The following is a 21398-nucleotide window of genomic DNA, read 5'->3' as shown; positions in this document are numbered from 1 at the left end:
AAGCGGTCGAAGCTACCTTGTGATCCACCTCTTCTACCTGCAACATCTCTGTGTTGAATCGGGTGATGTATTCTCGGATCGACTCTTCCTTCTGTTGCTTCACGGTAAACAGGTAGGTGGCCGGCTTCCTATGCCTCTGACCTACAATGAAGTGGCTACAAACTGCTTACTCAGTTCTTCGAAGATATTGATGGTTCCTGTCTTCAGCTTGTTGAACCAAATTCTTGTTGATCCCTTAAGTGTAGTGGAAAAAGCTCGGCACATGATTTCATCTGGCACGGCGTGTAGATGCATAAGAGCTTGAAAGGTTTCCAGGTGATCGAGGGGATCTTTGGTCCCATCGAAGCTTTCGAACGAGGGCATCCTGAACTTGCTAGGCAGTGGACATTTCATACAGCGGGGCTGAACGGCAAGTTAGTCTTTTTGCACCAGGTCATTTATGGCGATAGGACATTTCCCTTTCATAGCCTGCATTACATCCTCCATTTTCGCCTTGAGATCCTCGATCTATAGGTCGAAATAGGTAACTTTCTTTGTCTTTTCCTTAACACAGAAGGTTGTACTTGTTTGAGACTGGGAATTCCGCGGAAGCGGGGAAGAAGGTTCTCTATGTCGGTTTCTGACTTGGCTTTGTTCTGCCTCGGACTTGTGAGAATGATTGTTTTCTCGATCCTCCTCGTGTTGTTCCCTATCATTCAAATTGGGAGGATATGTGTCAGCTAATTCTTGTTGAGGCGGTGGTCCCGCTGGAATAAGATGTTGCAGGATCTTTGCATTTTGTTGGATCAACTGATCCATACCCTGATTCAGAGTTTGGACTTGTAGTTTTAACATTGCAAGTCATTCCTAGTCATTCGGGACATCTGGGTGTTCACCCGACCCTTTTCTTTGATTATATCCCTGCAACGACGTTTCTGTTCTAGTTACCATACCGGACCGCAAGTGCATATACCCAACCGAGTAATTGATTTAAAGGAATCATCGTTCCCACAGATGGCGCCAAATGTTGGGGGAGAAATCCACGCGGTCCGATATGGCACCGTTTTCCTACAAAGAAAAGTGTAGAATATCTATGAAGCTTGACGACACTGGTGTGGTGCTTGCCAAGAGCTCTCCGACGATCAAGTCAGTCACTGGAGGTCTAAAAGAAAGACATGGATTTAATAATCATTTTTTTGTCGTACTTTTATTGACTGGTAGGATCTCATTCTTATACCCGCTTTCCCTTAGTTCATTTGCGAGATTAGAGGAGATCCGTTTGTGCGAGATCAAAGGAGATCGTTTATTGCCAGATTTGTCGGGATATGATTTACTCCTTTAACTTTCTCAAATTGTGCCAAGGTTATTCTTACCCTGTTGAACCACGTTGTCTTTCATTATCCTAAATAAGAAATGTCGTCATTCTTATCCGATGAAAATCTTTATCTTTGATAACGAAATATTATCGTTCAAAAGTCTAAGAGGTCTGGCGGCTAGTCAAAGTAGGTTAGGTTTATTTTTCCTTATCAGCAACTAACAAGATGGGATTGCGTTGAGCACAGGACAGTCGACAATGAAAAATAGGGGTAACAAAGAAAAAGGTGACGCGTGCGCGTGTGAGAAACGCGTTGCATGATGGAGCTCGGCAAGGAACGACAGCAGCTAACGAGCAAGGATGTTGGCAGCGGATCAAATTTCGGGCAAGGAATTCCAGTGGTTGGCATGAGGTGTTGCCGACAGTTTAAGAGATGAGAGTGTGGCTAGTTGGTGAATCCGGTGAAAGAGATCGTCGGACTCATTTGGACATTTAACTGGCATGTGTACTAGGCAGCGGTTTAGACCGTCATCTGCGGTGATGGAGAGGTTAGCGTTGTCGGACTCATCTGGAGGGAGAATGGAGAGTCTGAAAGAGATGAAGGATTTTCCGCCGCAGGAGAGAGAAGGGAAAAAGATAAGAGGATTGAAAGAGAGATGATAGAGAGTAAAATTGTGTAAAAAAAGGAAAAAGGTCCCATTGCCTAGTTGTACCAATCTAGGCTTGATTTGTCGGTTTTTTTCAGGTGAGTAGTGGTCGGCAAAATTAGCATTTTCCTAGATAATATCAATAGAAGTGTTTTAAAAAATATATTACTAAATAAATTAATTTTGAAAAGTACTTATTATAATGTATCACCAAACAAATATAGTAGTAGCAATTTGTCCAAATGAACGTGATATTGCCCTCTTCTCTTGTATACTTGCAACAAAGGTCTCAAATGGCATCAATGCATAACATTATTTTATAATACCATATCATCCCTTTATAGTATAAATTAGATACGTTCTGCAAAATGCACCAAAGAAATTCCACTATATATATATATATATATATATATATAAAAAGAAAGATACAATATAGAACTTTTTTCTCAATCTCGCTCACTTGTTCTCTCTATTGAGCTCTCTCTTTTGTGTAGCGCAAACCAATTCAATCAATATATATCAACCCTAAATAATCCCTTACAAACAAACTCAACTTGCCCCATAAGTTTAAGCATTAGTAAAATTACTTCTTGTTTTCTAATGTTAATTTCTAAAAATAATAAGTAATTTTTGTCACTGTAACCCTTTTCTTCTCACCATCACATGTTACTAAATGGCATTGCACTTTCTGTTTCACCTTAAGAAATCATAATCATGAGGCAAAAGTGTAAAAATAACCCCTAAATTATTCACTTTGTTGCAAATACCCCCTAAACTTGAAAAGGTTGCATAAAGGACCCTGATATTCACCGGATCAACTTTTCCGGCATATGTTGATTTGAAATGACCGAAATAACCTTACTTATTACATTATTTAAAAAAAAAAAAAAAAAAAAAAAGCCTAATTGTAGAATACTAATTACCTCATTAACTTAAGTTGACCTAAATTCTGAAGTTGTTGATTATGTTAGAAAGAGAGACATATAGACAGATCAAAACTTAGGGTTTCATTTTGTGGGTTGAAGAGTTTCATCGTGTTCTTGTTATGTTCAATTGTGCGTTACATTGTGTTCTTGTTCTCTTCAATTGTCCGTTACATCGTGTGGTATTTCTTGTTGGGTCTGTCATTTTCAGGATCTTTGGTTCGTTTTTATAGCATTAATCAGACCGTCAGTATAGTAACCCAATAAACAATGATCAATCCATATGCTTCTTGATCCGAAGATGGATAAGCCATCACCGTCCGATTTTGATCTCCACCCGACGTGCGTTAGACTCGACCGTACGTTAGTGTTCTCGGAGGAGACACAGTGGTGGACGTGGATGTTGTGGATGATGATGTTGTTGATGTATTGGAGCATAATGCACCCACCGGTGATGTGCACGTTAGCGCCGCGGCCATTGATGGTCTTAAAGGAGTCGACGAGGAGCTCGTGCTTGAGTTTGATGAGCATGTTGGTGGAAAAGACGATCCAGAGGGGCTTCGTTTGGATCACGACGTGTCGGAAGGTTCCCGGAGTTGGGTTCGCCGTATCGCGATCGGAGGAGTTGGTGACGACGTAGATCCGGCCACCCTTGCCGCCGAGTGCCTTTCAGAACCCTATGGCGCAGTCGGCGAGGCGTTACCGGTTGTTGGCCCAGTTTGGGTCTCATTTCCAACAGTTGTCGATAGGGTTTCCGGTGTGGCTTGTCTGGCCCTTTGATTCGACATTGTTCGCCAGCATTTGTCGTCTGGATATAGAGACATTGAGACTCCTGCAGTGAAAACAGAGCAAACCAGAGTGAAAAACCCCTAAAAATGAGCAAAAATCAGATATTTTGTTGTTCTTGAAATTGTGTGAAAAAAGAGTGACAACCCACGTGATAAAAAAAAGCCTAATTTTTGATCTGTTCTTGAAATTGTGTGAAAAAAGAGTGACAACCCACGTGATAAAAAAAAGCCTAATTTTTGATCTGTGCATCCATCTCTCTCTCTAACATAATCAACAAATTCAGAATTTAGGGCAACTTAAGTTGGGGGGGGGGGGGGGGGGGGGGGGGGTAGTTAGTACTTAGGTTTTTTTTTTTTTTTATTATTTTTATATAATGTAATAAATAAGGTTATTTCGGTCATTTCAAATCAACATATGCCGGAAAAGTTGATCCGATGAATCTCAGGTCCTTTTTGCAATCTTTCCTAGTTCAGGAGGTATTTGCAACAAAGTGAATAGTTCAGAAATTTTTTTACACTTTTGCCTAATTATGATTAAGATAATTATTCAACGCAGGGCTTGTAAGAAATAAATAACATTTTTTTGGGAGGTCTTGTCAGAAAGATAATTTATAACGATAATTCTAACTCTTTTTTTGGTTCATTTTCTTTTTTTAGGTCATATATATTTATGACATCTATTTTGGTCCCTTGTTTTTGGGAGGGTGTATTTTGATTTTTTTTTGGGTCCCGCTTCATGAGATCTAGTATTTTATTATACTCCTTTCACTTTTGTGTAAGGTAAATTGGTATGATCCTTGGTGAATCACGTTAATGTCGAACCACATAAAATTATGTATGATTGCCTCTCTTTTTTAATTTTTCTTTGTTTTTCTTCTACTGTTCTACTATGTCCATGTCGAGCTGGATTCCTTATATATCGCCTCATTTTGAACTCAAAGACTGCTAAAGCCGACTTTAGAAGCTCTAAGAGAGTGCAATGAGTAAAATGGTTTTCTTGATTTTGTGTAGAACCAAACATCGAAATAATGAAAAATATATTTTGGGGCAAATGTTTTAGGTCAAAATAATCGGGGCCCTGGATGATGTTTTAGGTCAAAACAAAGGGAGATCTAGTTTCAAACCACAAAATCAGTACATTGTATTTTGATTTCTTCACACCTTTGTGCACAATGGAAAATTAAAAAAATTATACAGATGGACGGAAAAGGCAATGCAAAACATGGAAGCCAATAATGCTGTCTTGTTACCCACGCTTGCTTGCTTTTGCTGTAGTATATTTATGCTATTTAAACATGTAAAATAATACCAGCTGTCATTCCAATTGCTGATCAATCCTATCAATTAGGTGACTTGCAAATGACAATTTCAGAGAAACATCATAACTACAGAAGTGCTAATTTTCAATAATGCTTAGGAGAAGCAATAAGACTATAAAACTTATTCAATTGGATGAAAGCTCATATAACAGTGAGGTTGATGCCTGCCTCTATACCCAAGTAATTCAGCATCTACTAAGTTGGCAATCCAAGTACAATGACTACTGTGTACAACCTTTTCCATGACATTTTTATCCATGTGAACCAAACACGGCTCAGCTGAACAAGCTCAAAAGATGAGTGATGCAGGCGGCCTTGGGAACACTTTCTTCAATCCAACGAAGCAAAAACTACAAAAAGTTGAAGAGTTAAAAACTTTTCACCTGACTAAAAACTAATTTACTGGGATTTCTCTACCTGCAAATATAAAAAGAGCATCTCAGTCCTTTACTTGTTAATTTCATCTTCTAAAGTCATATAATAGACAAATCAGATTCAATTTTATCTCTAGTTTGTATTATACAATTAGGTTAATTCTCTTCAACTATCTAACAGAAAGTGAATTACGTACATTGAGTCAAGCAACAGTAATATCCTCAGTGTTGCTGATTTCCTCGACAAACTGGGCTTTTGGCTCCAAATCTATGAACTGATTGGACTGACTAGCTAGGTGTGAGATGCTAACTCTCCCCTGACGTTTTATATAGTCAGCAACAGCTTTCATTTCTTCCTGTGAGATGTATATGTATTTCCCTCTATCATCCATGACACCAGACAGCCGCCCTAATAAAAACAACAATTATTTAGACAATGGCAGAAAACAAGACGACCCTGGAAACAAAAAGCAGAAATTGACAAGGAAAAAAAATAAAAATGGAAACACACACAAAATAGCAGAAAACAGACCACATATTGAAGCGTATGTGTATGAAACAATTAACATATAAATGTGGCAAGAAAAGCTGAAATAAGGAACAGCAAAAAGGCTAGAAATATAGTCGAAACATGGGCATCCATGCAGACAAATCTGAAATAACTTCCAATTTAATTATAAGATATAGAGCGTTAATTGACATAACTTAGAGCAGATAGTGCATCGGGTTTTGACCAGGGACAAGTTTTCATGGGCTGAAGTCATAGAGTATGTTGAGCCAAAGTAGTTGATACAAGCACCTGATTGATAGAAACAAAGAGTTCAATGCAAATCAACGAAAATGTCACATATCATACCCATATCTTCTAGCGAGGTTATCCGATTGATGCAGTCCTGCATTTGCCCAAAGTTGCATGGTATAGTTAGGAAGTGTTAAGAAGTGCACACCGCATAAAATTATAACATCGTGGTACCATCACAAACAAGGATAGGAGATTCCGAAGACTTCCATAAACATATGCCCACGCATGTAGGCATAAATATATATTAAAGAATTGCAACTGAGCTATATTCCGTTCCTTTATTGTTTAACAAAAATGAAAATCGCAGTACTTAATTTAACAACCAATCAAAAACCTTGTCGAGTGCTATGGCTACAGGGATGAAAGGAAGAAGGGTGGAAAAATGTACTTGAAGTACCTGAGTGCGTAACTTGAACTCTGCAGCAAGATCTTCCAAGGGGACACATTTGTGTTTCTGAAAGATCATATATACGAAATCAGCCCACAACCATCTTTACTTTGTAAGCTTCATTATCAAATGATGACATATTGACATATCTATGCTTCCTTGTCCATAGACCAGTAAAAGAACTCCTAAAATTCTTTCCTATATTTTCTGTCATGCTGGCGTACTTCATGTACCACAATAAATAGAACTGTAATGAGAAGAAAAGTAGAAGTGCCAACATACATATGTGGGGTGTGTGTGGGTGTGGTGGTGGTGGTGGTGGTGGTGGTGGGTGGGGGGGAGGTGCTGCTTACCAAGACCAGTCTTAAAATTACCTTAATGTATTCCACAAAATCAAAAAGCATGCCCTGACTGCCATCTTGAACTTCATTTTCTGTGGTACCTTCAGCATCAACTGAAAATGCACCTTTCCATTTTTCAAACTCTAACGCAGCTACTTCCTCCTCCTTGGCCTTTTGGGCTTTGATTTCTTCTTCCTGAATAAATAATGTCCAATTTCATCAACAAGGAATCCAACACTGTAACCCACAAAGTGCAGAAGATCAACCAACCAGCTTACGCTCTTGTGCTTCACGCTCCTCATCCTTTCTCTGCCGCATTTCTGAATAGCGGTCTTGTTTTGTTTGCCTTGATTCACGTCCTGCTTCTTCAGCCTTGAAAATCAACCATGTGAAATTTAGATCATAAAACTATTGATGCTCCAAAAAGAGAGGGAAAAAGAAAAGAAAAGATACAACATCAAAGTAAAAAAGCCAAGGATTACTACAAACATCAATAGCAATGATTGACATTTTCTGAAATGTGAATTATTGTATTTTAAATAAATCTTATATAGAATTCTTAATTATGAGAATTGTATTCAACTGAAAAATTGAGTTAGACTGAATAGTTTTTTTTGTTCGAATTCTTAATGATGTGAACAGATGTTCAACTAAAAGTCTACAGTTATAAGTAGCATAAAACTTGATCTAATTCATTCCCACATAATACCTAGAAACGAGATACATTTTTTTCTTTTAAATTGGAAAATTAAAAATGAGTTGAAAAATTTATAAAACATAAAATAAAGACGAAGAAAGTATAATAAGAGATGCCCCAACACCTGTCGTTGAGCTTCACGCTCTTGCCGTTTCTTTTCTCTCTTCTTTGATGCTTTAGCATTATAATACTCATCTCCAGCAGCTTCGTCATCACTTCCATCAACAACTTCTGCACCAAAATTTATTATTATTTAAATAAAAAAAAAAAAAAACTTTCACTACCCACGTGTCAGCCTCCAATTACATAGTACTTAAGGGATTGATTATTTAATGCATTCTAACTCATATGCAAATCCTGAGGTCCAAGAGAGTTCTTATGTGTTATAATATTTACATATTTTTAAAAAATAGAGCATTCACAAGTCCCAATACAATAATATTAAACATACCATAAGGAATCATAGAGGCAATAATACCTTCAAGAAAATTAAGGTTGAATATTGATGAAAACCTTTTGAAAGTTCTTATTCTCCTCGTGGTTGACAATATTTTTTCTTCATTTGATGCTAGTTACTTGGTAAGAGGGTACTCCCCCTCTTCTCTCACTCACACCAAAAGAAAGGAAAATGAGAAAGGAGGTAAAAAAGGGGGGAAAATTTACTTAAACCCCTCAGCAATGTAACCCATAGATTAAATCCCTGCAGAAGCCCTTCATGAACAAACATGTAATATACATGATGTTGCAACAGTTTGAAGATAGGTTGATAGCTGGCTCTATAGCCAGTACTACTACTACCTTTAACATATTCAAAATCTGAACATTTATAATCATAAAACATTAAAAACTAAACTAAAAATCTCTACTTCCTTGCTTTATAGAGTTGCCAGCTCACTCAATCCAAAGAGTCCAAATGACATATACAATAACTAACGAATCAAACAATAACAACAACCATTCAGGTAACTATAACTAATAAGATGAAACGATGAATAAGATTTCCTTTGATGGCAAAGGTGAGTACACTTATCTGGACTGAAACGGAAGAGCCAATTATTTCATCATTTTAAGGAGGAACGCATAAAAGAAAGGAAAAGTAGCACACCACCAACCTTCTACTACTGGGGCTGAAGATGTGCTGGCACCAGAAGCTGGTCTTCTTCGCATCCGACGAGCACCAGTGGCCCGTACGACTGTGTCCCTCTGCCTAACCTGCTAGTTGTTCGACGTAGTAACAGACATCAGAAGAGGTAAAGAAACTGTACCTTGTAGATACAAATAATAAACTAAACTTGTTTACAATCTGAATACCAAAAAAATATCAGTTCTGCATACATACTTTGCCTCATATATATAAAATTAATAAACTAAAATTATTAAAATATCAAAAACAAGATTTTAACAATATTTTGCATCCCACTAGATACATTGCATCATATATACAATTAATATAACCTAAAGTTTTTTCTAAAATCAAAACAAAAAATTATCAGCTCTGCATACCCAATCTTTATTTATAATAAATTAAGAACCTATTATTCTGATGGGGAAAGGAAAAAAAAAATCCAATAAGGAAACAGGAAATCAGACCTGAGCTGCTTCTTCATGTTCATGTTCATCGGGGGATCGAGAAACCTGACGCCGTTTCCACAGATAAAGGGGAATTAGGGCTACAAGAAGAAGCATACAAAGAAGTGCCGCAATTATATCTTCCATGATTTGATCTTTGGATGCTTTGAACCGTCTGCTAAAATATAGAGTGCAGAAATGTAGATTATAACATTGACAAACGGTGACTTTCGACACTTTGATCATCTCTTAAAATCGAAAATCAACATATTAATTCAAGTTTAAAGCTAGGGATGATAAAAGAAAAAGAATGAATCAGTAAATAACACTAGGGTTTGATGCTCGAAATCTTCTATCTGTTGATAAAATTAAACAGAATTGGGATTTTAATATGTAATTTCTAATTACTATGTTCTATTTCCAAAGAAGAAAATTGATGAAATTTACCTTCCTTAGGAAGATGCGAGAGTTCAACACCGGAAATTAGAAGAAAATCAGCCAAGTCTTATTGTGTACTAGGATGCAAATGCAATTGATGCGTTCGGGCTGGACGGACTTCAGGCTAAATACGATGGGTTGTACGGACCTATAGAATTTTTTTTTTCTAAAGGGATGCATATAGTTATGATTTTTTAATTTATCAAACTTAACAAACTAAAAAATTCTCATAACTTACTAACCAATAATTGTGCATTTACGATTTGTTAGAAATTAACTCAAAAACTATGTGCACAAAATAAATAAACATGGTTAAAGTCTTTTAGCCTAGCTGGTAGATGCCTCCTGCTGACTCTTGGAATGTATGGGTTCGAGACTGAGCACCAACAAACTCCTTAACTAACATTTACCCTTCAAAAAAAAAATAAATAAACTTGACATAAATATAAAGAAGTGCAAATTCGTGTTTTATAACAAAAAGATTTAAACATCGTGCTTTTAACATATTTGCTAATAATTTTCATCTTTTCTGCTAATAATTTTCATTTCATCTTTTCTTTCTTTTCATTAATGCTTTCACTCTCTTGTGAGGTTAGCTATTTCCCAAGACTTTTAATTGATTTTCTTATTGACTATTTTTGTCTTGGTAGCTCCAAACAAATTTTATAGATAGTCATTTTCATGAAAAATTGCAGTATATTAAATAATATCTTCTTTTCATTTCTTGATATTATTTCACAAATATTTGTGTGTATTTTTAATAATTTTAATAGTGCGTCATTAATAAAAAATAAATAAAGGAACTCTTACTTCAAACTACTTGAATTCTTGTGATCATTAACAATAAATATTAAAATTATGTTCCAATTTTGATTTATCTGATTTAATAATCAACATGATCTTCAAATAGTCAAGCTCAATGCATGATTAACAAACTAAAAAAAAAAAAAAACAAGAAACTAAATAATAAATGCATATACAATCACACGGTCTTAACATTTTCAGTCGGCAATTTTGACACTTGTGTCAAAATTGACACCCCCAAGTATTGTGCTGTTCTGAAGTGATTATCTATCATTAGATATCTTAGGGTTTTGATGCCCCAAGGAATCCAGTGGAATTTTCACATAATTCAAGTCATTTCTGCTTAACCAAACAAAATTGACACTCACAACAACGTCTTTGTTTTTATTTTTCCTTTCCTTGGGTTTCCTATGTGTATTGGGATATTTATTGTTTATAGATGACATTCTTCCAATAGAATCTGTTTCCAGTGTCTATTTCACTGACAATAATAGAATTTAAAATGATACACCTTATTACAATAACAAATAGAGTTTCATGGGCTGAAAACGTTTAGAAGATTGACCTACATTTTTATTCCTAGTTTGAATGACTGGAGCTTGAGTAGCTTTTGGTCAATGCAGTTGAATTTAAATTCTCTGTAAACAAATTATAAGCACCTTCAAAATTGGTGCCTGATTTACCAGGTTTCTGAGAAATATTCCCAAGGAAACGAATCGTAGAACACCAATTCAACTACAATTTTAAAAAATAAAAAAACGAATCGTAGAACTGTTAAAAGAGTGATTCAGCTCAAACCTATCAGACAACCGAACAGTTTATGCTTACACAAGAATACGGGTACACATTCCAACACCAACATGAAGATCCTGACATGAAGAAAGTACAAGGCTACAATATGCACTGACTGAGCAGCTTTACCTGGTTTCAACCTCAAACTAAGTATAATACCACAGGTGCAATGTATGTAGGGACGAAAACAAGAGCTGCGAATTTATAGCAGACAACCTTGGGCCAAATAAAAGTTCTAATCTGTACTTATAGATTCCATTTCATAGAGTATCTGCTTAATAGTCGAGGAATGTTGCCGTAGCATATCAATGTGCCAATTTCTTGAGATGCTGAAATGTTCGCTGTTTAATCCACTGTCGATCATATGGCAGGTAAGCCTGAATTGAGTGGTCGTATCTGCAAGCCAAACCAGGTAGAAACATAAATCATCATATCACACCACACTGAGTAATTGCATCACTTTACTATGTTGCTATGTGAAGTTTGAACCACGCCGTTGTAACTTCAAGCCAGAACAAAGTAGAGGCAATAACCATATCATCCCACAGGAGCATCGTTGTCCTATGGATGTGGGTGCGCGCACACACAAGCTGCAGCCAAACTCTTGATATAGATGCATGCAAAAATGTATCTCAAAAAGAGGGTTGCCAGTTGATAAATGATGCAAAGAATCTCATTATGACATAAAGGAAAGCCAAATTGACAACTGGCTTTCTTTTACCCAGTCTAGGTCATGATATCTTCATAGAGAGAGCTTTTTTACCCAAATTTTGAGCTCCATTTTGTTAAATTAATGGATTTCCAATGAAGGGATTTGAGTTTAAACAAAAGAGTGTTTACTGAAGTTCGATGCCAAAACTCAAGTGGATATTATACTAAAGGCAGGATAGACATATTTGATTGCAATCCATGTCGGCATGGATTGCAAAAAACACTTTACACCTTGTTATTTGAAATCCTCTAATATTAATGTACTTATTGTTTAAAACTTCAACCTGAATTACTCGCTCTAAATTTATGTTATAATCCTTTAAAAGATAGAACCATAAATCCATTTATGTCAAATCCTTCAATCCAAATGGAGCCTTTAAGACTTCATCTACACAACTTAAACAGTTATGCAGTTGCTAGGTTACACGCTTTGTGGCAACCCTATCAAATATGTGAGACGAGAAAGAAAGAGAGAGAGAGAGAGAGAGAGAGAGAGAGAGTACACTAATGCACTCATGTCTGCGAGGCCATCAATGAAATTGTAGAGATCTGCAATATCATAAGTGATGTTCCTGATGGCTGGATTTAGCTCCTTGAGTTTCCTTTCATATAGTCCACAAATACCTGTAAACCACCAACAATATAATCACGTCTTATGAAATACATAATATTGTATCAGAAAATGAAAAATCAATTGTTTGTTAGATTCAAATTACAGTTAAGGAGCCACTCATTCATTTGCAAAACAATCCGTCCATCAAAGAAATAAATATCGAAATAGCTTCAAAAAGAAGTTACCAAAAACAATATAAGAAATGCATAAATAAAAAAACAGAATAACCAATAATTTAAAAATCTAATCCCAAGTAGATCAGGTATGGACACGAGATGTGGGGCAGAACCCTGACATAACACAACAATGACATGGATATTTATAATATATATTAATTCTTGAAAAATTTAGAAGAAGGTCTGCGCACCAATATCGGCCATGAAAGAGCCAAGCCATAACAAATGAGAAGCTATAAGACTTAACTCCAACATAATTACTCTGATATAGCTAGCCCTTTTAGGTACTTGAATATTTCCTAACTGCTCTGGTGCATTTATAGCTATTGCTTCCGTGAACATAGTACCTAAATAATCCCAACTTGTTACATCCATATATGTTTTCTGTAAGTTAGATCTATAGATTGATAAGTTATGCAAGGCAAACACAAAAAATATTTAACTAACATTCTAAGTTCTACATTAACAATGCTGACTCCTTGAGTTTCCACCAGCAATGTAATAACCTCTAATGAATGATAACTCGTGATATACACAATATAATAGCATGGATACACTACGCAAATTACCTCTCCAATGTAGAGCATCAATAGCAACTAAGAGATCTCACAGAACAAAAATCACTCATGACATACACCATGTATACATGTTACATGGACTCTTTGAAAGTAAATGAAGTCTCTGCGTTAGGGGACACATTACACAGACATGCGTATGAGATATGTGTTCAACTTCGACACTTTTAATTGGACACACACCTAAAAGGTATATCATAAAATTCAATTTTATTATATTATTGTTTCAAATAAATCAAACGCATTCATTGTCCGGTGGCTCGAATAGTTGGGCTATACTCCTAGGCCTTTCAGGGTTCATTGGGTTATGCCTCACAGTGCGACGAGTGCCCTTGAGGCTTAAAGAGGTTGCTCAGTGGGAGTTTAGGCCTGAGATGCTTGGAGAGTTGTGCCCTTGTGCTTATGGTGGTCCTTGTGGAGGGCAAGAAATAGGAGATCCTATGAGGGACAGGAAACTCCTATTGGTGTGCTTAAGTTCTCTATCCTTCACACTTTATTTTTTTGGCTTCGGGGGCAAAACAGAAAATCTGGATTTTGTGGATATGTTAAGTGATTAGGGGCCCTATTTGGTCCTTGTGCAGTTTTTTGGGGTTGCGCTACCCTCTCGAGCTCTCTTTATAATACTTGTCAAAAAAAAGTGACGCCAATATTTGTAACCATGTTATATAAAGATATTTTAGTCTAGAAAATAACATAAAAATATTATATAATATGAATATATAGTGGTGTCCTTGTAACCATTTGTTCCTGATTCGACATGTCCAGCGCTTCGTTGCCTGCTGGCACCCACCCACGTGCTTGAGTCCATGTAACATATATAAAAGCTATAATTCACTAGAAGTCCCTATTTCTTCATGGTAAAAAAGCTTTCTATGTTATTCTTAATTATAAAAAAATAAAATGTCTTCAGACATTTTTATTTTTTTATTTTTTAAGGTTAGCTGATTATGTATGCACTCTCAAAGTGGGTTGTGAACTCCACTATAAGCCAGATAACAGTCTTTTACAGTAGCTTATGAGCAGCTCAATGCTTATGTCATTCCAAGTAATAATTTCAAGTCTCCGAAGCGAAATGAATTACATGAGTAACATAGATGGAAACTGTGTAGAACAACAATACTGTAAATCATACCCTCCATTGCTTGACTTATTGATTCATAATCCATAAATGTTCTAGTTGCTCTGTTCTGAGATGTCTGCATCAGAACGATGGTATGCTTGTTGGCCTGCATATGAAAAGGGAAAACAAAACAAAATCTGAACAAGTTATATCAAGAACCACTGTTAACAAAAAGTGTCAATATTTAACATCCAATGATCAACTGAGATCAACGCCTGAGAATAAAAGAAAATGAGCATGATAGAAATACATTACAATCAACACATAATAAAACCTTAATGATAGAAATTAGCCCCAAAAATGCCAATTTTGTCTACTTAAGATGCACCATGGATTAATAGGGACATTTCAAAAGAAAAGAGTAGTTCCTCTCTATAAGACCACTGTAGTGTCAGCATAGTATGACTAAACTTAAAATCAAAGCAGAAGCACTGACCAACAACTACAAGCACCCATTAAGATACTGGGCATCTATATTTATCTGTTCCAGTATATATTTGTTTTATTTTTGAGGGAAAGTAATTTAGGTGAATGGCTGTATTTCAGTGGTTGACGACAAGGATAATTTTTTATATTTTTTTGAAACTCAGTACTCCCTTGGGTAGGGCCCTTTGGACCCACCCCAAGCTACAAACTAAGGGTGCAGCAGCCGGCCCCATAGCATGCACCAAGAAATCCAGGGTTTTTAATGGAGATGGACGGGTTCGAACCTCGGACATGTGACTACCCAAGTCGTTACCTTACCAACTCATCCAAGCCCTGTCATGCACATATGTGGAGAGAAAAGCTTGAGAAGATGGGACCAAGATTAGATGTTTGTCTTTTTGTGGGCTACCCAAAGGGTACAAAGGGTTATTCATTTTATGATCCTAAGGAGCAAAAAGTATTCGTTAGCACGAATGCTGTTTTTCTCGAGGAGGATTATATAATGAATCACCATTCTTGAAGCAGAGTTGTTTTAGAGGAGTTGATAGATACACCAATCAATCAAAGAGTTGACATAACAGTTATGCCTAATGAGACACCGGATACCACAAATCCAGAACCTCTTACCATACTGGAACCTCGGCGTTGTGGGAGGGTTATCAGGCCACCTGATAAGTTAACGCTCTTGGGAGAGTCTTACGAGATGATCCCAGAAGAGCAAGATCCCTCCAGCTATGAAGAGGCTATGAATGATTATGACTCGGGACTTTGGCAAGATGCTATGAAGGCTGAGATGGAGTCTATGTACTCTAATCAGGTTTGGGAGCTGGTAGAACCACCTGCAAATATTAAACCTATACATTGCAAGTGGGTCTATAAGCGAAAAAGAGGATCAGATGGGAAGGTTGAAACCTTCAAAGCAAGGCTTGTTGCGAAAGGTTTACTCAAAAAGAGGGTATCGATTATGAGGAGACTTTTTCGCCAGTAGTCATGCTTAAGTCTATTCGTATTCTCTTATCCATTGCAGCTCATCTCGATTACAAGGTTTGGCAAATGGATGTCAAGACGGCCTTTTTGAATGGTCATCTTGAGGAAGACATCTATATGATGCAGCCAGATGGGTTCATAGCAAAAGGCCAAAAGCATATGGTATGCAAGTTACATAGGTCTATTTATGGACTTAAGCAAGCGTCTCGTAGTTGGAACATTCGGTTTGATCTAGGAGTCGAATCTTTTGGATTTGATCAGCATCCGGAAGAATCTTGTGTATATAATAAGAGTGAAGGAAACGTGGTGGTGTTTCTACTTTTATATGTTGATGACATACTACTAATAGGGAATGATGTAGGAATGTTATCAACAGCAAAGATTTGGTTATCCAATCAATTTGATATGAAGGACTTGGGAGAAGCCAGTTACATTCTAGGGATTAAGCTATTGCGAGATCGTAAAAATAAAATGTTGGGCTTATCTCAGGCTGCTTATATTGATAAGATATTGGTCAAGTTTGGTATGCATAATTCCAAGAGAGGTTTATTACCTTTCAGGGGGTGACAAGGGTAATTTTATATCCATCATAACACACTACGGTCCATATTACACATATTATTCTCACGTGATATTTTTTTCAAAAGTGCGTACAACTCGTTTGTTACCACTGGTTGAACTAACACTATTATCAAAACAAAAACAATTTCATGTTCACCATTCTGATACCCCCTCCGTCCCCAAAAAAGTGTCCTGCTTTGGGAACTGTTGTGAGTCACAGTTCTCAAAGTTGGACACTTTTTTTGGGATGGAGGGAGTATATTACATCACTGCTTTACATCAAACTTTGCTATCTGCATCATCATATGGGAAACTGGCTGAGTGCCCCAAATCCCACTTAATTAAACCTTTTACATTCTCCCCCTCCTTCCCTCCCTGAATAATACTAACCTTCTAACACCATGGTAGAATGACTTAAACTAAAAGAAGACAAATGATGCAGCTTTTCATACTAAAAGGGGTGTGAGTACCAACTCGTAAAAAAAAAAAAAAAATGAGATGGATTACAAATATTTAGTATGTAAAAGTGTAAAACAAGTAGATCTAGCTCTTTCTTTTAATCTCCTATTAATTTCTATCCGTAAATTTTGTTGATAATATATCTTTTGTCTTCTATGACAACTTTACAAACTGTTTCATGAATTAAAAAATTGTAGTAGTTTGTCCCAAAGTAGGTAAAGGTTTAGAACAATGCCAAGTTTCTGTTACAAGAATTCACGAGAGAATTGCAAGTGTTGTAATGAGGTAGAACAATATCCCAGTTCCAAATTGAGACCATAACCTCTTATAGTGGACGACAAATAGGCTCAAGTGGTTGGTTTTACATATCATAATTGCATTCACATCCACACCTGTATACAGCCATATCCTTTGTCTAGCCTCTGAGGAAGACATTTATTTGATACACCAGCTTCATGTTGAAATACAGTACTCATGCCCTTCTCCATAGATCCCAGAAAAGTATATTTTGCAAACTAAAATATTATAATTGCTTTCAAAACAAAGAATGTGTAATGTATTAGTTCCACTAACACAACAATTACATGCAACGCTATTAAAATCAAACTAACTGTCAACACACCACCAGTGGCGTCATTACAGTGCAAACATAAACTCCATAGATTGGATAGTATTGATAGTTAACACCTATGTTACATGGTCTCAGGTATGGAAATGTATCCATGTATCGGACGTATCAAATCTCCAAACAGATCGGCACCTGAACACTGCTAAATATTCATTTTATTTTCTAGTGTAAGGTAATGTTTTTATGTAACATAGTGTTCAATATAGACATTTAACTCATTTTAAAGTAGAAATATTATAAAATTGAATGATTGGATACGCTTTTTAAGTACATGTCCAACCAAAAGTGTCGGACACATATCCTATACCCATATTCGAGCAATACGTGTCCGACTTGGGTATTTCACTACTTTTGAAGAGTACATGTAATATAGGTTAACACCACATCACCGCCATCATTACCACCATATTATTCTCACCTGTAACACTACTGCCATCTCATCATCCACTACCATCAACATCAATCTTACCACTGCAACACTGCCATCAATATCCAACCCAAATTGACATTGCAACTTTAAACAGCTCCACTGTTATTATAGTGTTATCCTTTTTATCGCCAACATTAACAGCATGCCAGTCCAAGTTTTTCTCTTATATATGTATAAGCAAAACTACTTTTATAAAACATTTTTAAACATATACTTTGTTTCCATTCTCCTAAGTAAGGAAAAAAGTGAATTAAACTGAAAAAAGGGACTAATGAATTGCTTTGCATCACCACCCAAGAGAACTTTAGAAAGCGTAACCTAACGGTATTGGAACAACTATAAAACACAGCTCCTAATTGTTCAACAAATAGACAAGAGGAGAATTTTTCGTATAGCATTGTACAAAATTTTCAAGTTTTATTTTTAAAAAGATTACCTTAGAAAGTGAAGGATTTATCAGCTTTCCATGTTTAATTCAATCTCATTCTTGACATTCAACTGGTCTGATATGTTCACCAAAGAAGAATTATGAAAGTATGCATATGTACATGCACATATCTCCACATACATGAACATTCCTTAATGAGAAAATCAAAAGGTAGTGCACAACTTATTGTAAGAAGCATAAAAAGCTTAGCATTGAACAACAGAAACCTCTTCTAGGTATATGAAGAAGAAAAAAATAAAACTAAATCAATAGCAAGTGCTAATGGAAAATATAATAATGGAATCATGACACAATGTTATCCTACTAATCAATCTTTTTGACAGCAATATAGTTGTCTGTTGTGCTAATTTTCCTCGCATGCTATCATATTATCAAAAGATAATATGACATATTTTTGTTACAACCAGCCGCATAGCCGGGTCATTGGTGTTATTATAATGATGGCACAAGTCCCAAGCAGGCATTTGTGCCTCATCATTAACATCTACAAAGCATGCACACTAAAAAACATGTCCTCTCTCTTTCTCTCTCTAACTATTATTGGTAAGCAGGAGAAGATGGTTTTCAAGTCTCGTAATCAATATCTAAAAAATGATGCGCCAAAGATACTCTCATAGTAGGGTCTAATACAGATATGCATCGAACACACTGAAAACAAACACGAGCAAGAAGACCACACTATCTTAAAAAATTTAAACCGGTAATCATCAAATTAAGCTGATTCTAGTGCAGAACATCTAAGTGGAGCCAACAATCTTTTCAATGAACCTTTGTTGCAGACCACAAACCTCACTGTAGCAAAAGAAATAAGAATGTGTATACATATATAACCAACCAAGACTACCACTCTTAATTAGCTAACAAACAAGCATATTCTGTTATATGGATTATATCTGAACACAAATTCAGCTTAATCGCGTGCTCAAGAAGTTTTTAAGACCACAGATTAAACCTTATATTTGGGTGTTTCTCTGTTTTCTTTTCTTTTTTAGGCTTGAGTGTTGTATTATAACTCAAAGTCCATGTGAATAGATAAAGAGGGGCATACCTCCTGTACAGAATATATCAATATACCAAAAATAACAGCTTGGGAAAGAAAACTATATATATGAAAGAAATTGAGCCACTCCAAGAAAACATAGGAGATTAGGTTCAGTGCCAAACATAATAGCTTGGGATAGAAAACTGTGATTCAATCTTCCAATTTAACCCAAATTGCAGGCCAGAAGCTTCTTAGTTAATAATATATCTAAAGACCTAAAGCATTAATCTGGTATAAATGAAGCTATACACTACAATTATAGACCAAACCCTAGTTTCGTAAAAGAAATATGATTAATAACTGAACAGGTTAAACCATGACCAGGATGAACTACAAATAGATATATGTATATAGATGTAGAGAGATGTATACCATATCGATGGAACTAAAAATGGCCCAAAGATCAGACGCAAGCGAATAGTCTGTTGCGGAGTTTCGAGTTGAGAGAGAAGACTCAGATAGAGGGGAGTCAGCGCGTCCAAAAAATCTTTGCCCAAATGAACACGGGAAAAGGGAAATTTTCACGGACGGAGACTTTTTGGAGACATATTTACACTGACATGGGATTGGGGAAAAAAAAAAGTAGTAGTATTTTTTTTTTTTTCCTTCTTAAAATCGACTTTTTAAATTATTACAAAGTTAAAATCATAAAACCCGATTTACTATCTCAAAATAGTCATTTTAGTCCTTACGAATTATTTTAGTAAACAAAATGATGCAACTGACAATTGTTGCATATAATTGTAAAGTTAACCCTTAAAATTATATATTAATGTCCATTGGCAAGTTTTGGGAGTATTAAAATGATAAATTATATTATATATATATTAATATTTTTAACTAAAGTTTTAATTTTTATAACTACTCATTATATAAATTGCTAAAGTAGTTTTCTATTTTGATCATTATAATCATATTTTATTAAACCTTCAAAGATTTGTTTAATTAGAAATTTTTTATAAAAAAAATTTATCAAGGGAATAATGATATAACTTTGCCAAAGTGGAATCAAAGTATTCAAAAAATATTTTAGAAATTAAAATTATTAGATATTTGAAACAATTGTTAAAGTAAAAAACAATTGCTAAAATAAAAATAATTTTCTTTCTAATATTAGTTTTCCATATATATTTAAAAAGCTTGCACTTTTCTCATTTTTAGATTATATTGTTTCAAGTTATGTATATGCATACTAAAATTAACATTAGATTGAAAATTATATTACAATTATTTATAAACAATCAAATTTTAATGGACTTGATTTGGAGTTTAAAAGGACATTTTGATCATTAAGGGATTAAAAGGATATCTTGGTCATATATTACTTTACAAGTTGGCACATGACAGGCACATGCTCGTATCCCGTTACTATTTAAAAGAGTGGTCACAAATCGGATCGGATTAGATTAGGCATTAATCATAGTTCCCAACGGATTGAAAAAATTTGAATTTACCACTAATCCATGGAATGACCGATCGGATCCGATTCTTGGATTGACGTTTTTCCTAAATAGTCTAATATTGTTTATTTTTTAACCATAATCGATTGATAAAATTTCAATTTATCAGCATTAATTAATATGATTAATTTCTCATTAACTAATACATTCATAGAGTCCATTAAATAATCATTAACAAATTAAATTAACTAATACATTCTTTGTATATATATATATATAAATCTCAATGATCATATTTTAATAGCCTAATTCATGATCCGATCTATGAGTTACGGATTTAAATTTTTTTAATCCATCACCAATCTGATTTCTGGGTATAATTCGCGGTTCCACGGATTATGTGCCCACCGCTAACTATTTGACAACAAATAAAGGATTAGAGGTGATATGAATCATGTGATGAATTTTTAAAAAGTAATGAAATTTTTAAATATTGTTCTTAGTATATGGGGTTAACAATGGAACACTATTGCGAGTAAAGTAATCACTTTTGTTAGTTATGGAAATTATTTGTTAGTATGGGTTATGTGACCCTTTAAGATAGCGAAAAGTGTTACGATTTTTACCCTATTTACGACAATGAAGT

General features: G+C 35.4%; 2 protein-coding genes across 4 annotated transcripts; both read right to left on the bottom strand.

Annotated features, from left to right (window-relative positions):
- Positions 1-5078: 5078 nt before the first annotated feature.
- Positions 5079-9749, bottom strand: LOC132304548 (DDRGK domain-containing protein 1). Of its 3 annotated transcripts, none has more exons than XM_059802285.1 (10): positions 9590-9749; positions 9164-9317; positions 8686-8785; positions 7698-7804; positions 7147-7248; positions 6910-7071; positions 6545-6601; positions 6202-6238; positions 5543-5754; positions 5079-5388 (listed from the first exon to the last, which is right to left on the bottom strand). In XM_059802285.1, exons 2-9 carry the CDS (start codon positions 9287-9289, stop codon positions 5549-5551), a joined length of 897 nt encoding a protein of 298 aa, XP_059658268.1. In that variant the 5' UTR covers positions 9290-9317; positions 9590-9749; the 3' UTR covers positions 5079-5388; positions 5543-5548. The 3 variants fall into 3 exon arrangements, with proteins under 3 accessions (XP_059658268.1, XP_059658270.1, XP_059658269.1); XM_059802287.1 differs by having other exon boundaries at positions 5079-5321; XM_059802286.1 differs by having other exon boundaries at positions 9164-9320; positions 9590-9731.
- A 1354-nt stretch (positions 9750-11103) lies between these two features.
- Positions 11104-19884, bottom strand: LOC132304547 (enhancer of rudimentary homolog). Its single transcript, XM_059802284.1, has 4 exons — positions 19725-19884; positions 14384-14477; positions 12391-12511; positions 11104-11572 (listed from the first exon to the last, which is right to left on the bottom strand). Exons 1-4 carry the CDS (start codon positions 19725-19727, stop codon positions 11482-11484), a joined length of 309 nt encoding a protein of 102 aa, XP_059658267.1. The 5' UTR covers positions 19728-19884; the 3' UTR covers positions 11104-11481.
- Positions 19885-21398: the final 1514 nt, after the last annotated feature.

This window comes from Cornus florida, unplaced genomic scaffold, assembly GCF_030987335.1.
Source record: "Cornus florida cultivar Cherokee Brave unplaced genomic scaffold, ASM3098733v1 CherokeeBrave_3.0.0_Hap2_Chr04, whole genome shotgun sequence".
Taxonomy (NCBI): Eukaryota; Viridiplantae; Streptophyta; class Magnoliopsida; order Cornales; family Cornaceae; genus Cornus; species Cornus florida.
The sequence above is the reverse complement of the archived record's forward strand: the minus strand, read 5'-3'. Positions and strand labels throughout refer to the sequence as shown.

What these genes read in the sequence shown, in the direction of transcription:
- LOC132304548 (XM_059802285.1), bottom strand. Translation starts at nt 9,289, where the DNA reads ATGGAAGATATAATTGCGGCACTTCTTTGTATGCTTCTTCTTGTAGCC. An exon ending in AACATGAAGAAGCAGCTCAG is followed by an intron (nt 8,786 to 9,163) that starts GTCTGATTTCCT and finishes AACAACTAGCAG; the next exon opens with GTTAGGCAGAGGGACACAGT. An exon ending in AAGCACAAGAGCGTAAGCTG is followed by an intron (nt 7,072 to 7,146) that starts GTTGGTTGATCT and finishes TTATTTATTCAG; the next exon opens with GAAGAAGAAATCAAAGCCCA.
- LOC132304547 (XM_059802284.1), bottom strand. An exon ending in AATAAGTCAAGCAATGGAGG is followed by an intron (nt 12,512 to 14,383) that starts GTATGATTTACA and finishes GGTGGTTTACAG; the next exon opens with GTATTTGTGGACTATATGAA. An exon ending in GCAGACATGAGTGCATTAGT is followed by an intron (nt 11,573 to 12,390) that starts GTACTCTCTCTC and finishes TTTGGCTTGCAG; the next exon opens with ATACGACCACTCAATTCAGG.